We start from the raw sequence: 17,056 nt of genomic DNA on the forward strand, positions 1-17,056 counted from the left end.
AGTACGTTTCTGCTATTTCTGAAAAATGAACACCATGCAGATATCTCAAGCGGACAAATTACGCAGGGCGTGCAGAAGCAGAGCCTGAGGGTCTAGGAACACTACAGAAGCGGTCGACCGCCAAATCAACACGTCTATGCCTGCCGCGGTAGCTTTGCGGCCTTGGCATTGCTAGAGACCGCGGATTTGATCCCGGCCGCGGCATTTCGACGGGGGCAAAATAGGAAACGCGCGTGCACTTCGATTTTGGGACACGTTAAAGTACATCACGGCGACAAAATTAATCCGTGTCCGCCACTATGGCGTGCCTCATAATCCGATTGTGGTTTTGGCACGTAAAGCCCCATGATGCAATTCCAGTTTAATACTACTGTCCCGATGCGATGTGCCATGTGAGGCATATGACAATGGTCAACCCTCTCGGAGGTTATGAATATAGGCACGCACCAACGCCTCAAACAGACACTTCTCCTTGTGTATTCTATGTACTACGCAGACAAACAGCAGTGGTGCAGGAAATGTAAGGTTTAACATCAACTCGCCACTCTCGTGTTAGACTAAACGTTGAAGAAATTAAGCATTCGCCATAAACGTCACCGCTAATTATCGTCAATAAAAGCAACCAGCACACAAAGCTTCGCTCACATCGATTCCCACATTGTGTGGAATGTGCATCATTTTTTTTCCTCAGCAGACTTTTCCACTCCTTTCTTCACAAGGGGTCGTGAATGTGCCGTCCCCTGGGTAAACGCTGTCGATTGGTGTACATGCGAGACACATTAGTTCCCATAAGAGCGAGCAGTTTCGGTAAGAGCGAGATCGTAGCGTGAACAACTTGCGCTGTAGTTGCTGCGTATCCTAAGTACGATCCCAAGTACGGATTTACGCTCGTAAATTGCTGCTTAAGCATGCGTACAGCTAAGTTGTTTTTTTTTCGTCTAATTTATTATCCCGCTAATTATCTGTCGAGCGGCCGAGGCTCCATGGCCCGGTCAAGCTTCCTTGCAACAGAACCACGAGTATCTGTGCATGTTGGAAAACAAATATGAAGGAATTAAGAACACAATTGCCGCAACAAAGGCGCCAGCGGAAATAACCACAACTTGAGGGCTCCCACTTTGTTCGTCAATTAGAAGGTCTGCTGCGTAGGTATCTCCTGTTCGGTCACAAATTTTCCTTTCTCACTTCATTAGAATGGGTTTCCCGATGCGATCAGCTATACAAAAAAAAAAAATACTGACGCGGTGCGGCTAGTTATTGGTCGCTTACATCCCCCAGCCCTAGAATATGTCTCTTAATATATTGCGGTATAACGGCACCACAGAAAGCAAACGAACACACCCAGGACACAAGCGAGTGTCTTTGACCCTTTGGTTTAGTTTCTTTTGCGCCATTACATTAGAATGACAGCCCAACTTTCAGTTCATCTGACTTCGTAATACGCCCTAAATGTTCGATGTATTAAACAAAGAAAATAAATATCTTCTTTTCCTTCATTTCAGCAAAGCGCCCTGCACATCCCCCAGAAAGGAAAGTTTTCGAAATGCTCTCAAGAAACAATGATGGCAGCATCCCAACGAAAGCTGTAGTGAAATAGAATAATTTATTTGCACTTTGGCATATAGAAGAGAACAATTGCAGAGCATACAAATTACCTCACTTGGTCTTACATTCTATAGAGACCGTGGCAGTGATATTATTAGAATAGAAGAGCAGTTCTTTGCTACTGTAAAGGGTGCGCGGCTGTTTGTAAAACAATACAAAACAGTTGTAGTCTGCCATAAGCTACGCAAAGGCATAGTGCTTGTAACCTGCAGCATAAACATTGGTGAGGCGTAACAATAGAGGCGCACTGCGCTCCTACTTCGAAACACAGCGTCTTTGTCTGTGTTTTCTTCGTATAGAATTTGTATGGGTAATTTGCAATGAATTCCCTCAAAACAAACTGTTACATGCAGGGAAAAACGCCACGGAGTATTTTGGCGCACATGATATACCTAAGACTGGTGGACAAGCGATGATCGGAGAAACAGTAGCATGCCTTCGCAGTTTATTTTTAGCACAGTTCACACCATACTGTTCAGATGGGTCTCAACAAGCATAGTAAATAATGAAACGTATAATGACGCATTCACCAAGTAGAAAGGACAGAATTGGTCGGCGTGTACGTAACACAAAGAATAGACACGTGTAAATCACTCACTTAACTTCAATTTCTCACAATGAACAGCCACGACAAAATAGAAGAGCGCAACTCAGGCCCGTGGCTGACTGGAACCATATTCCAATTGTGTAAGTTCAATGAGCCATCGCAAGTGTCACAATTGTTGGTGTTACGTAGTGTACGAATATCTAAGCATTCTCTCTGTTGCATTTGTTTGTTGCTGACGGCCACGTGAACCCCGTGCCCTGATACGTTTTAGCAAGGAATCTGGAAAATTTGTGCCAGGTACTCTCACGAAAGCTGATTCATAATAGAGCTTTCATGAAATTTACGTAATACAGAAAAAAGGCGCCACCCTATGAAGCAGTATAGCTATAACATTATAAGATGGTGCGGCATCTGACACAGCATTCGTGTATTCAAGTTGCAATGTAGGAGTTTTACTACCGAACAGCGACTCTGATGAGAAACGTCCAGGATTATTTGAGTACGCTGTTTATTTGCGCAGTTACTTACTCAAACTAGTGAAGGGGGACGCCAGATTATAAACATTCCTTTCTTCATTTATTTATACACTGATTTTGACGAATCCTGATTGTGTTACACGCGTTCACAATTTATTTCCGTAAAAAAATGTCTCGCAAATCCATCTCAATACGTATTCCTATTTGTCATGGAAGACTTTTTCTTTGTGAATGCTCTGGCAACTACAGATGTTTTTATATAACCTTTGTAGACTCATTCACTTTTGAGTGTACCATGTACTGTGTGTTATTTGCAATAAAATTCTGGGTATTTTCTCATTTCTGCATAGTACTGCTGAGCTTGCGTGCCTTCTTGAATATTTTTCGAAATGTCACGCCCCCAAAAATTAGATAAATTTACAAACGGCCTCTTTGACTAAAATGTGGATGTCTTACATGGCTGGAGTATATGTCTAATTCAGAGAGGTGATGATGTATGAAGTGGCTGCCTAAGTATGAACCCTTATCTTGAAATGTTTGAGTTGCTGCGTCAGAATTACAAGGAAAAAAAAAACGCAAGTGGTAGCAAGTTTTGCCGTGATTCGCCGTGCTCTTTTTACTGCCGCATTTATGCCTTAGAAACTTTAGTTGCTTCATCCCACGCACTCTGTCTGGGCTTCACAGTATACCAATTAGGTTAGATGCCTCACCTGACGGAGCCGAGAACGCAAGTACTCTTAATTCTACAATTTCATGATAGAGAACTTTAGGTGAGCGTTTATGGTCGGCTATGCCCAGACCTGTATATACTTACAATTTGCCCAAAGTCGCTCAGCGGGAACGCTAGTGTGCGTGCCGCGTTCATGGCGACAGCAGGAGCTCGAACGCTGGTCTCACTCTGCTGCAGAGCCGATGTAGCCGAGCATGTGGCCGCTTGGCTTCATTGTCGTTACGCAGCCAAGCTGGCTGCGCGTCGCCCGCGCCTCTGCGAGGCCGGCTTAATAAGTATGCGAAATGAACGCAGTTCTGTGTTGTGCCTCGGCACGTAACATGTTAACTTCAGGGATCGTAAATGACGCGCAGCTAAAGCTTTCTAATGGTACGGAGATATTGCTGCGCACTCATTCAACTATTGAGTGCGCGGATTTCATAAAGATTAATCATGGGTTTCTTGAGAAAGCATACTACGCGTTGTTTCATTGTTCTTTGTGACTCAGGTCACGTAGTAGCTGCTGAGTGCTTCAAGCACCGGCAGTTTCCGGCATGTCAGTTGCTTTATCAAGACGATGTGTAACAGTAGTACTGACAATGCATTATTTTATGTTTATATTTTATCCATTAGATTGGTGCCACGAAAAAAGTATTATGTTGACAAACTGTGGTATAATAAAAAAAAATGAATTTTTGAAGCTACTAAAAGTGCACGCGAATATGACGTTAGCACATCAGACTATGCTCCTAAAACGTCATCGGTAAGGCGTGCAACTTGAAGCTTGACAAGGCGATGAGTCCGATGTAAATTTGCAAGCTTCCTGGCAAACTAGTTCATTTTTGTTTTGTGTTCTATAGCTTGCACGTCACTATGCAAGCACGAAGCCAGAATTTCGTTTTACTTAAGGTGATAAAGGGAGTTTCCGGCAACTCACATAGATTTCATGCACATGAACATGCACACCACACATGTTCCAAATGACAGCTGCGAAATTTTTCAGAATGCTTGGCAAGTGCGCAGAACCTGCGCCACTGTATCAAAGGATAGGGTCCACGCGGCGCGTGCTTCCAACAAAAGGCGCTCGAGCAGCGGTCTCAAGAACTCCAGCTCGGGCGCCCTCGGGGACGAGATAACGACCGCGAGGCCGCTGTTTAGTAAATGTACATTTCGATTCTCATTTCTCTTCGTCAATGCACCGCCGCTCCCAGTCACACAACGCGACGGTAGACGTGAAATTAACAGATCATGAAGTCAATCGTTACAAAATACATATCGAGATTGTGTATCTCATGCTAGCAGAAATTACTGCACGGTCAGTATCCGCGGAAATTCAAAAGAATGTGGTCTACAAGGAGGGCGCCTGCGTTGCGATGGGTTTGCATGGTGACGGGGAACTAACATATACAACGATGAAACAGGGGCAGGCATTAAAAGGTGCGGACGTTCAACTGAATTTCCCACATTCTTAGGCGAACGAAATAGCGATTTTACAGCTTTTGCAGTTCGGACAATAATCTTTCAAGCTGCCTTAATTATGTACACTCCTCGCGTTCACAAAATATCATTTTTACATCCCCATCTCCGCTGCGCGCTAGCCACTGAAGTTCCCCGTAGAATTCATTATGATAATCATAAACCTAGAAAGTCTTCTCGACTAGAACCAAGGATGCTTGCTTCAACAGAGAAGGTTCAGGTGCAATATAGAAGCTATTGCGGGGCCGGGACATTTAGCAGGTTATTGCTGTAGGGACTTTCGAAGCCACACGTGTTCTCGGTCCGTTTAAAAACGAAAGAAGTTGGCTATTATATGAAGCATTCTGCATAAGGGGCGATGGAAGTAATAACATCAGCGTCCCCTCAGTCGGCATGAAAGAGAAGAAGGTGGACTTCGTACGTCAGGCTTTCAGATGACACGCACGCGCAGGAGTATGGTCTTGCTTTTTCAAATATATTTTTTATTCTTTCTGCTCTTCGTACTCTTCTTCAAACCGTCAGTTGACAGTCCAGCGTCTTTCCGTCCTCCTGCTTCCTTTCCTAGTGTTTAGTTTTTTGCTGGAAATTATAATGTGCTCATAACGCCTTTTCCTTTTCTATGTTTCAAAAACAGAGGATACCTCCTATAGGCAGCGCGACGTAATCCAAAAGCTGGCTGTACAATGCGCGCTGGGACGGACGAATCATAGGTTGACGTTCTCGTCCTTTTTATCAATTTGAATTTGTATTTTTGTGGTGCGGATACTATCGAGAAGACGCCGAAACGAAGAATACAATCTACCATGAAGGAGTCAGATATCGCTAGGACAAACTGAGCAGGTGGCATTAGTTGTCTCGTTTTCCTGCTTTTCTGCTGCGTTCAACATGGACACAGGACATTTCAGGAAACCACTTAAGATCGGCTTTTACTTTCTTTGAGCAAACCTGCTTTTACAAAACTGTCTCCAGAGGAATGATAGCTTAAACTTTTCTTTTTTTTTCACCCGCGCATTGCCCTTCATATAAGATCACCAAAGCGCAGACAAGTGCAGGAAGATATATCGCATTACGTGGAGTACAATGTGCCGAGAATGTATAGGGCAACGACTGCTTCGGGCTGCTTCTGGCTACATATATGGCGAAGTGCACTGCAGAAAGAGAAAATTTTGGCGAAGTGCGAGGACCTCGGACATACTACAGGTTAGCGAGTACTTTTGGAAGCAGGTTTCGATGGTTCTCCTGTAGCCCACTACAATTCACCGTTGCCAAGTTTCCAGGATTGCGTGACAATGTGAGCAAAACTTAACGCTGATATTTTTTTCACTCTGCAAATCTAAGGACAAACAAAAATGAAGCAAAACAAAACGATAACCAGAAAGCGAGAGATTAAAGCACAACTCGTGAATCTGAGTCCTGCTTGTAACTGTCTTGTTCTTTGCACCTCTTCCTTGGTAGTGGACGTAGCATAATACTGGTGCCACATTGCGATACTTAAAACATTGAAAAGAAGGATGTCACGAAGCTGCATTTCAATCTAAAAATCTAAATAGTGAGAACGCTACTTACTTCTTGCGATTATAAGAAAGCCTATCACTTGCATACTGTGAATTCCTAGGAAGACAGGTTGCCATAGCGCCGAAAGTGCGTCATCAGGTGGGTTTTAACAGTCAACTTCTCCAGCACCGTAAAATAGGAAAAGAAAGCTTACGACTCGACCTACTGCTGGATTTACGTGCCGGAATTGTTGCACTGTTTTCTATTATTGAGCGCAGAACATGTAAATCTTCTTTCAGAGAAGTCGATAAGAGTGAATATTTGCAGTCTTCGAGATCTCAAAAGGATTCAATGTTAAGAAGATATGTGTCAGATTTTCTCGCCATCGGTTTTGCCTGCAAACCGAGAACAATATCAGGGGAGGCACAAATTGAATTTCTAAGCTCTCACTCTTGAACCGTGACCACAGTAGCATGTTTCTGCTTCTGTGATTATGTTTCAAGAGAACATCCACAAGTACATAAAACAGAACTAGCTGCACCAACTGTACAGCGCAACAGGCAAGCATGATGAATTTGACGGGCATCAATACGTTTCCCAAAATGGCAGATCAAATGCAAGGCTTAAGAACTGCTGCAGGCATTCATTTACAGTTCTTTCATTATTGCAAGTTTCTACCATATTCTTAGGGCTGCAGGAAGAACAAGCAATGTTGGTGCAGCCAGTCCTAAAAGAAGCGTTTCACCTAAATGACAACTAATGTCCAACATTACGTAAGAATGAGAAGAATATGACTGACGTTTCATGACAAACAAGTAACAACGTATGAAAATTTAGCAGTATTTAAGGCAAGGAGCCTCAAGTTGTACCAGCTGTTTCAGTCAGCGTTAGGGCGAAGACTATACCTTTGGCTGCTTCACCTCTTGACAACTGCAGGTGCACCGAGCCGCAGGCCAAGATATGTCTACACCACAAAAGGCTCCCATTTCTGGCGGAGGACTAAAAGAGAGAAGAGCATGTAGTGAACAAACGCAGCATATGCTGCTCTTCTGGGCTAACGCAGGACCCCTGCCGTCCCGATGAAGGTAACGCGGGTAATCCGGGTGGCAGCGTCAGACGTCTTGATGCGGAGGCACTCCATGGAAGGGGGGTCGGCCAAGAGGCCGGGACTCGCGTCGTCATGCGGACGACTCCTTGGGCTCGGTGGTCATTCGCTTGGCCATCTCGGCGATCACCTCCTTGAAGATGATGGAATCAACGTTCTGACCAAGCATATAGATTAGAAACCAGTCCCCGAGGGAGCCCCGCCGCACCACGGTGTGCAGGTGGTCCAGGTGCACGATACGAAAACGCAGGTTCAGGAGGTACACGCGCACTGGCGGGCAGGCTGTGATGATAACGCGAAATAGCACCACCATGCCGGTGACAGCCGCGAGCAGGATGAACCAGAACCACAGAAAGATGTAGATTTTCTCGTTGACTATGTTGAGTGGTAGAATGCAAATCGCGTCGTGCGTCTCCCGGTTTCCTGACTGGCCAAACTTGAAGAACTGGCACTTGGTGACTCTCGGGAACACTCGGACCATGGGGTCTACGCGTTCCTCGTCGTCCTGGTCCAGGAAGCGGATCACGTCCAGCCCGTAGGTGAGGAACTCGCCGTCGAAGAAGCGGTCCATGAGGAACATCTGGCCCACAACGTTGACGAGCGCGAGCAGCTCGCAGAAGAAGTACCGCGCCACGTACCAGTCGTGCTGCTTCAGGCTGGAGACAAGGTAGTCGACCAAGAGCTTCTTCTTTTGTTTCTTTTCCGCTTCACCACACATTCCCACGTCCAGGTCCATCATGAGTGCTTGGATTTTGCCACCCTCCCAGAACTTCCACAGCCATCGTGGAAGGTAGAACATTGTGGCCTGAAAGAACAGCATGAAGCAGACCCACTGGTAGTATCTGTGATACTTGTGATCTTTGGTTCTGATGAGCACGTTGGTAGAGCTGCCTGGTCCGACGCCGGGGTACACAATAGTGTCCAGGTCCCGCCGCATGAGGCTCGTAACGCTGTAAGTAGCATGAATCCAGCAGTAGGTGTTGATGACGCTCTGAGGCACGTCCGTAGACTTGGAGCAGTCAATCGGGTCACCAACAAATTGTTTGGTCGTAACGACGATGCAAAAGGCCAGTAGTATTATCACTGTGACCGTGTAATGTAGGCGAAATACCTCATTGTCGATGTGCACGCGACTCGTCTTGAGGAGCGATTTCAGGCTGCGGATTATATCCAGCATGGCGCCGATCTGTGGTAATGCCGCTTGCGTTCCGAGTTCAGGCACAGTGCGCAATATCGCTGCTTGTAAAGCAGGCGATACAGGGCAGACGAATATCGTTCCGTTACACTTAGCGAGTGCGCTGACGATGTTCTCGTAAAAGGTTCCGCGCATGCAGTCTTGTACCGCTTACTCAATCTTGTCACTCTGTACAACCACCATGTAGGAATATCTGCGCTGGAGCGGGCGAGTACTAACGCAACAAAATTCCACCACACTTGTAGGTTTTAAAAGGCGCAAGGGAGTTGTAAACGTCTTTTCGGTCCAGTCGTTATTACGTCGCAGCCCCTCGTTTGCTGCAAAACGTATCAGATGAAGGTCGCCCTGTTTCTCTAGCTGAGATGCCGCCGTTTGCTTGACTGCTGCCGTCACTCGTCCTGGACGCTGTCGGAGGCGAGATGGAAAGTCCCCGTTGACTGGACGGCGACAATGCCACGAGGAGATCGCCAGGCGCCGTTGTCGCTAGGCGCAACTTCACGTGGACGCATGTACTCTGTGCCGAAGTGGTGAGCAGGCAGACGCGACGACTCGCGCCGAGAGCATGGCCCGGCAAGCCTAAATTTAGGGACCCCAGGCGCAGCCGGCCCGCGCGGAGTCTACGCCGCGCCGGCAACCGCCGATGTCCGAGAGCGGGCAAGCAGGGGGCCCGCCGTCCCCTTCGTGCGGCGCCCGCGTTCACTCGGAGTCGGCGCGCGCGTCTCTGGCGCGCACGCTCAACTCTCGAGTTTGCACCCGAGGGAGGAGCTCTGAGCATGACGCGCGTGCCACGTGGTCACCTTGTGCGCCGACTGCCGCGCGCTGCCGCGGTCGACTGCCGAGTTTCGATGTGTGCTTTCTCTTTCTCCCTTTCTCTCTCTCTGTTTCTCGCAGTTCACCTGAGCCGTCGTTGGCGCTGCCAAGAGAACCGGCAGACGCCCCGTCATTCGCACAAGCTGAGATCAAAGACCGGATGAAGGAAACCCACACGTACCACGAACTTATTTTTCCTTTTTTTTTTGTTTTTTACGGGGAAGCAATGCAGAATTAGGAGCATTGTTCATTTCTCGTTTGCACGTCGCTTGTTTCTCGTTGTCACCCGCCGTGGTTGCTCAATTAGGCTGCTGAGCACGAGGTCGCGGGATCGAATCCATGCCACGGCGGCCTCATTTCGATGGGGGCGAAATGCGAAAACACCCGTGTACTTAGATTTAGGTGCACGTTAAAGAACCCCAGGTGGTCGAAATTTCCGGAGTCCTCCACTACGGCGTACCTCGTAATCAGAAAGTGGTTTTGGCACGTAAATCCCCATAATTTGTTTCACGTTGTCCCGTTGACATTTAGCGCTCATGTACATATTAATCACCGCGCAATTAAAATAAGAATAAGGCATACCATTACGCGCCCTGAGTGCTTAAGCCACACAATAAACATTCTTTGAATAAGTGACAAAGCCCCATGTGTGTCCAGAGCTTCCATTATTCTACAGGTTCTCCTCATCAACGCTTTAGCTGTAGTTTTGGTAGCAAAAAAATAAGGACGTTTACTGGGAATATGGAAGTTTAGGTGAGGAAGCAATTTTATAACACAAATATGCAGTTTTCATCTACGCATCGGCACTCATACCCTTCACATTTTGACAGCTAACTTGCTATTGTCACTGTGAATGTGTCATTCTACATAGCGAATCTCAGAATAAGCGCCAAGTGTTGGGCTCGCAGTGGGGTTAACGCACACCCGAATCTGCGTAGCTTATGAACGGCGAATTTAAGCTGAAGTTTGTGTTCGGGCGCTTTCCATGGGACCCTCATACCTACCGTGTGGCTAAGGATACGTCAGAATCGGAGTGAAATGCTCGTTCGCGAAAAGGCGCTTTTCACACTAAATAGGCAAGGATGAGTACATGTTTCAACATGGTGCAGGACACCTTCCAATGGGTGGCATAAGATTATTCGTTGCTGCAATTATAACATAATCTAACTATTATCTTTGTAGATGTTATCAGGTCTGCTAGTAGTAATATTACCATTTATTAAATGTTTTGTTGTAATGCTTGGCAATTAATTATAATTATATTTATATTTGTTCCTAGTTATCAACTCTCGCGATAGCATGTTGAGGACATCATAACTATTACTTCTAGCTTACAGAAGCAGATGTTTATAACAGATTTATTGCAAAGCAACCCACACAGGGGAAACGCGGAGCTGCAGTAATCGCCTCGTTTATCCTATCCAGTGGCAACTGCTTCGTTCATCCACTAACGTCGAAGATACGAGGCCTTTTCATCGCTGGCATTTCTGCTGAGCCATCGCCGTCCCATGGTCTACCGTGGAAAAGCCCAATTTGGCGCCTGCGCCGGAGGTACTGACGTCCTTGTCATCGAACTATAAAAGACAGCAGCTTCGGTTCGCCGTCATTCATTGGAGAGCAGACCAGACAGCTGAAACGTGGGGTTGGAGTAATCGCCTCTTTTATCCTATACAGGTGTGCGTGTGCCCAACACGTTTCTTAAATACTACTTTTCTTAGGATTTCTGTAGCTCCTGGACTGCTCTGAAATGCAGTTGCACTTATCTTGCGCCTACGTGTAAACAGTTGAAATATGGGTGATAAGGCACCGACGACCATAAAAGAGGTAGCTAGATTGCATGCCGAACTTTCGGCTACGGTTTATGCACGCAACAACAGCCTGAAAAATGAGATGCAAGAGATTAATCAAGCGGTTCAGTTCATGAATAGCCAGTTTGAGGCACTAAGGACCCTTGAGACGCTAAGAAAAAATAATGCTACCCTAAAGAAAGGCAACGCAGCAATGCGTGAAGATCTTGAAGCAGCACGCAGAGATATAATAGACCTCAAAGAGTAAGCAGCAAAATTGTGAAATCAATGGACTCCTACTATAAAAAGATTAGGACCTGTCTAACAGTATTACATCATTTGCTGAAACGTACGGAGTACCAATATCTCCGGATGAACTTGATGTCGTTCATAAATTGCCTTCTAAGGAGAAATCAAAACGAAATGGTGTTGTGAAATGTCGCTCCCGCTCATCCCGCAACCGTATTCTTCAAGTAGTCCAAAAGAAGAAAATAACCACTGGAAATTTTGCACATGAGAGCGATGGATTTGTATATATAAACGAGCATCGATGTCCACAAAATAAAATTTTGTTCGGCAAAGCAATCTCATGGAAGCGCGAAAAAATTGGAGATTTGTCTGGTTCACAAATGGAATAATTCTTGCTAGAAAAGCTGGAAACTCCACTGTCATTCACATTCGTTGAGAAAACGACATATCTCTCATTTGCTGAACCAAGAAGCTGTGTATCAAATGAATGCCCTCATACAGCCTGCAAGTCGCTTTGTAAAAGCTAATTCTTGCCAAAGCCTCATCCATTTTAATCATCGCAGCATCCATAAAAATACGGACAATTTCTGTACTCTACTATCCTCGCACCCCTTTGTGCTTAATTACAGAGCAGTTTGAGACGCTTGGCCAAAACAGGAGGGAATTTATAGTATTCCTGATTACCATTTCTTTTCCACTACACGACACGTCACCAATAGAGGCAATGGTGTAGCCTTATTTGTAAAATCTGGTATGCCTTGTACCATTCTCTCTGATTAGGCGAAATCATATTCATCCGAGCTTGAGATTATTGTTCCAAATGTCAATATGAAATTATTGTAGGGGTTTATCGTGCCCGCAATCAAAAGGTTCCAGCCGTCATGCATTTTTTTAACGGTTATTAGAGTATGCAAACGCGCTCAACCAAAAACCAGTGATATTCGGAGACTTCAACATAGATACCAGAAAAGTATGTCATTCAGACTACTGTGACATGATGACATCATATGGCTTTCATAATGTTATTTCTGCACCTACGCGTGTTACAACAAAATCATTTTCTTGAGTAGACCATATTTTATGCAACACTGAAGGCAGTTGGTGTGCCATTTATGGCGCATCTATAGGTGATCACTCCCCCTAGTGTTATTTTATTCCCAGTCACAGAGGTTTAACACGTTAAGTCTCGGGGCACTCATAGTCGCATTATCTATCCAGCTCTTCGCATACGTGCAGTGGAATTCATTCATTAAATCATTAGAACTCTTACATACCGATGAATTATCTGTCCCAGATGTGAATGTACTTGATTCAAAACTAAACAAAACCGTAAGGGAGGCAATAATGCTGTTCACAGCAGTTCATGATCAGAGATACTACAGAACACTAATTTGTCCATGGATGAAAAAGCACATCTTAGAACTAATTAAGAAGAAAGTATTTTGGAATTCAAAAATAAAGAAGCAAAAAACGATGACTATTAACTACAGCAATTCAAACTGGCTCGTAATAAAGTAATAGCGCTCACACGAGTAAGAAAAAAATACTACACAATCTTAATAACTAAAAATTCGTGCAACTCACAAATAACACGGCGTATGATAAACTTTGTTCTTAAACCTCCTGCAAACTCTTACACCATACCAGACATCCAGGGTGTCAGAGTATCATTAAAAACACTCGTTTTGACGTTTCATACCTATTTTTGCACAGTAGGTTTTGGCTAATGGCTACGGCGATCAACGAACAATACACTACATACCCTCCTCGCAATGCCCATACATATAAGTTTACCGATATAAGAGCTAGTGAAATTGTAAATCTAGTTATCGCTATGCCAGTCAAATTTTCAATCGGGTTTGACAACATACCTTCTTTGGCGCTCAAGCAATGCATCGACATTCTTTCTGCACCTTTAGAAAAATTGTTTAGGTTATCATTTTACACACCTACATATCCGGGTCTTCCAAATTATCAAATATAATCCCGATTCACAAGGCTGGCGACAAAAACATCCCAGTAAACTGCTGTCCTATCTCCATCCTAAGCACTATAAATGTTGTATTCAAAAAACTACTAATCAAACGAATTATATCTTTCCTAGAACGCCAAAATATTCTTACACCCTGTCATCACGGGTTTAGAAAGGGTAGGTCAGCTGACACAGCCGTCTTCTCCTTATCTCAACTTATTACTTACCACCTTAATGACAATAGAACCGTTCTAGGTATATTTCTTGACATAAAAGAAGCCTTTCATATTGTAAATCACAGCATATTATTAAACAAAATACAATGGTTTTCGGGGAATGTGCCTAGCATTCTTCAAAAATCATCTAGAAAATCGTAAACAGACAGTAGAAATAGCTGATATCCGATCCGAGTTTCTTGAAACAACTACAGGTGTACCCTAAGGCTCAGTTCATGGACCAATATTTTTCTCAACATACATTAACGACCTTCCTTGTATTATAAAAAATATTCAATATTTATGTACGCTGACGATACAGCTCTCACGTGTACCGAGAACTCTGTGGTCCATACATTGATTTGTGCGAATTTGTGCGATCCACAAGGTGATCTCTTCAAACAAACTAACGTTAAATACACAGAAAACCAAATATGTTGTTTTTAATTCACCGCGCCAAATTCTCGATAGACCCACATGTACACTCACAATAATAATTTTAACGCTAGCACGAGTGAATTCTATAAAATACCTAGGCGTTATACTTGGCGAATCTTTTAACTGGAAACCTCATATCGAGGAAGTCTGCAAGAAACATACTAAAGCTTGTTATCTCTTGTACAAATGCCGAGACATATTTGACGCACCGACATTACGAATAATTTATTTCAGTATATTTCATAGCCACTTAAATTACTGTTTAGTTACCTCGGGTCAAACATACCGCACATATCTAGAACCAGTTATAATACTGCAAGAAAGAGCAATACGCTTTATGACAAATTCATACTACACTGCACATACGCTAGGACTCTTCCGAAGACAACATATACCGTTCACCACTTTATTTGGGTATAAAACCGAACAAATAGTGCATTCTAGTATTACCACAACTATCCAGTCTGCTCATCCCATTTTTTAGTGTTCTCACTACGACAGCCGTAACAAAGTAAACGTAACTGCCTCCCTCAGCAAACAAAAAAATATCGGACGGCCGGGTCGGACAGCCGGGTCGGACGGCCGGGTTCGACAGCCGCATCGGACGGCCGGGTTGGACGGCCGGGTTGGACAGCCGCGTCGGACGGCCGGGTCGGACAGCCGCGTCGGACGGCCGGGTCGGACAGCCGGGTCGGACGGCCGGGTCGGACAGCCGGGTCGGACGGCCGGGTCGGACAGCCGGGTCGGACGGCCGGGTTCGACAGCCGCGTCGGACGGCCGGGTCGGACAGCCGCGTCGGACGGCCGGGTCGGACAGCCGGGTCGGACGGCCGGGTCGGACAGCCGGGTCGGATGGCCGGGTTCGACAGCCGCGTCGGACGGCCGGGTTCGACAGCCGCGTCGGACGGCCGGGTCGGACAGCCGCGTCGGACGGCCGGGTCGGACAGCCGCGTCGGACGGCCGGGTCGGACAGCCGGGTCGGACGGCCGGGTTCGACAGCCGCGTCGGACGGCCGGGTCGGACAGCCGCGTCGGACGGCCGGGTCGGACAGCCGGGTCGGACGGCCGGGTCGGACAGCCGCGTCGGACGGCCGGGTTGGACAGCCGCGTCGGACGGCCGGGTCGGACAGCCGCGTCGGACGGCCGGGTCGGACAGCCGCGTCGGACGGCCGGGTCGGACAGCCGGGTCGGACGGCCGGGTCGGACAGCCGGGTCGGACGGCCGGGTTCGACAGCCGCGTCGGACGGCCGGGTCGGACAGCCGCGTCGGACGGCCGGGTTGGACAGCCGCGTCGGACGGCCGGGTCGGACTGCCGCGTCGGACGGCCGGGTCGGACAGCCGGGTCGGACGGCCGGGTCGGACCGCCTCGCGGGGCTCAGGTGGCCGGCCGCACTCACCGGGTCGCGTCCGCAGCTGGCGGAGTAGCCCTGTGGCCGCTCACTCGAACGCTCGATCGCCCCGGTTCAGGACCGCCAGCCCTCCTGGGCCAGTTGCCCAGCGGAAGAGCGGGGCGAGGTAACTTCTCAGCGGGCGACAGCGTTGGCTCGGGTGTGGCGCAATGGCGCGGGCGGCGATAGCTCCTATGGGCCAGACGCCCAGCGAGGAAGCTCTTTTCCGTCGAACGCCGAACCTCGCGCACTGCTCACGCCACGGGACCACGGGCCACCCTCTCTCGCACCACGCTTTTTTTTTTGAGGCGCCACTGCCGACGCTCCCAAATTGGTGTCGACGATGATGATGGCCCTCTTGCGGGTATTTGCAAAGAGTCGCTGTCATCTTCGCCACCGCACGGCCCACTGTCTTCATATATTTATACTTTCCACTCCCGCGTACCACATATTATCACAATAATAACATTTTATTGGAGAAATTAAACTATTATGGAATACGAGGACAGGTACTATCTCTTGTCAAATCCTACTTGTCTGACAGAACACAAATTGTGAAAATCGACACCTTTACTTCTAATCCTAGAGCTGTCCATTGTGGAGTGCCACAGGGAAGTATTTTAGGGCCTTTGCTTTTTAATATATGTTTGAATGATATCGTCAATACTAACTCTCAGGCAAGGTTTATTATCTACGGGGACGACACGAGTATTTTCTTCACTAGTAATAATATTCAATTTCTTATAGAGCAATGCAACAATGCAATGAAATCCTTAGAGGAATGGTCGAGAGTGAATTTATTGAAGATAAATGCAAACAAAACAAAAGCAGTTATATGCAGACCGAAAAACAAGCAAATACCTCCACATCAAGACATTATATTAAACTGAAGGACTATTGAAATAGTCGAGACTTTCAAATGTCTGGGTGTCTTCTTTTCAGCGAACATGTCTTGGGACAATCACGTCAAACACGCTCTAAGCAAAATAAGTAGCATAACTGGTTTAGTAGGCTGTATGAGATACATTCTTTCTACGCGTATTAAACTATTGCTGTACAATTCACTTCTCCAATCACATTTAAACTATTGCCAATTAGTATGGGGTAATACAACATCCACCAATCTAGAACATATTCACCTGTTAGAAAAGAAGTATCTCCGCCACGCATATAACGCTTCCTACACAGCATCGACAATAACCTTCTTTAATAATTCTAGTGTGATCCCAGCTCACAATCTCTACAGATATCGTCTGAGTCATGTATATAAAATGGAAATCCATCGAAATATCAGCAACCTGCGTATTCTAGCCCAACTTCAGAGAAAATCTACAAATTACGTTACAAGACACTTTGAGGATTGGTTAGTACCAACACCACGTTCAAACTATGGGAAACAATGCCTTAAATACATATAACCAACACTGTTAAGTTACTATAATTCGGTCCGATTTGATCTTTTCACGTCATCGAAGGAACTGAAACTGATGTATACGGTTTCGATGTAATATCTGGTAGCGTTATGTATCTTTGTTATTGCATTTCTTTGTTGACATGAAGCAAAGTGTGAGTAACATGTCACTGAAGCTATG

At 46.1% G+C, this 17,056-nt stretch overlaps 1 protein-coding gene across 1 annotated transcript; it reads right to left on the minus strand.

Annotated features, from left to right (window-relative positions):
- Positions 1–1,584: 1,584 nt before the first annotated feature.
- LOC126518732 (innexin shaking-B-like) lies at positions 1,585–10,077 on the minus strand. The gene has a single exon (XM_050168501.3). The coding sequence runs from the start codon at positions 8,740–8,742 to the stop codon at positions 7,486–7,488; it is 1,257 nt and encodes a 418-aa protein (XP_050024458.2). The 5' UTR covers positions 8,743–10,077; the 3' UTR covers positions 1,585–7,485.
- Between the last annotated feature and the right edge of the window lie 6,979 nt (positions 10,078–17,056).

This window comes from Dermacentor andersoni, chromosome 1 (assembly GCF_023375885.2).
Source record: "Dermacentor andersoni chromosome 1, qqDerAnde1_hic_scaffold, whole genome shotgun sequence".
In the NCBI taxonomy this organism is placed as follows: Eukaryota; Metazoa; Arthropoda; class Arachnida; order Ixodida; family Ixodidae; genus Dermacentor; species Dermacentor andersoni.

What these genes read in the sequence shown, in the direction of transcription:
- LOC126518732 (XM_050168501.3), bottom strand. Translation starts at nt 8,742, where the DNA reads ATGCGCGGAACCTTTTACGAGAACATCGTCAGCGCACTCGCTAAGTGT.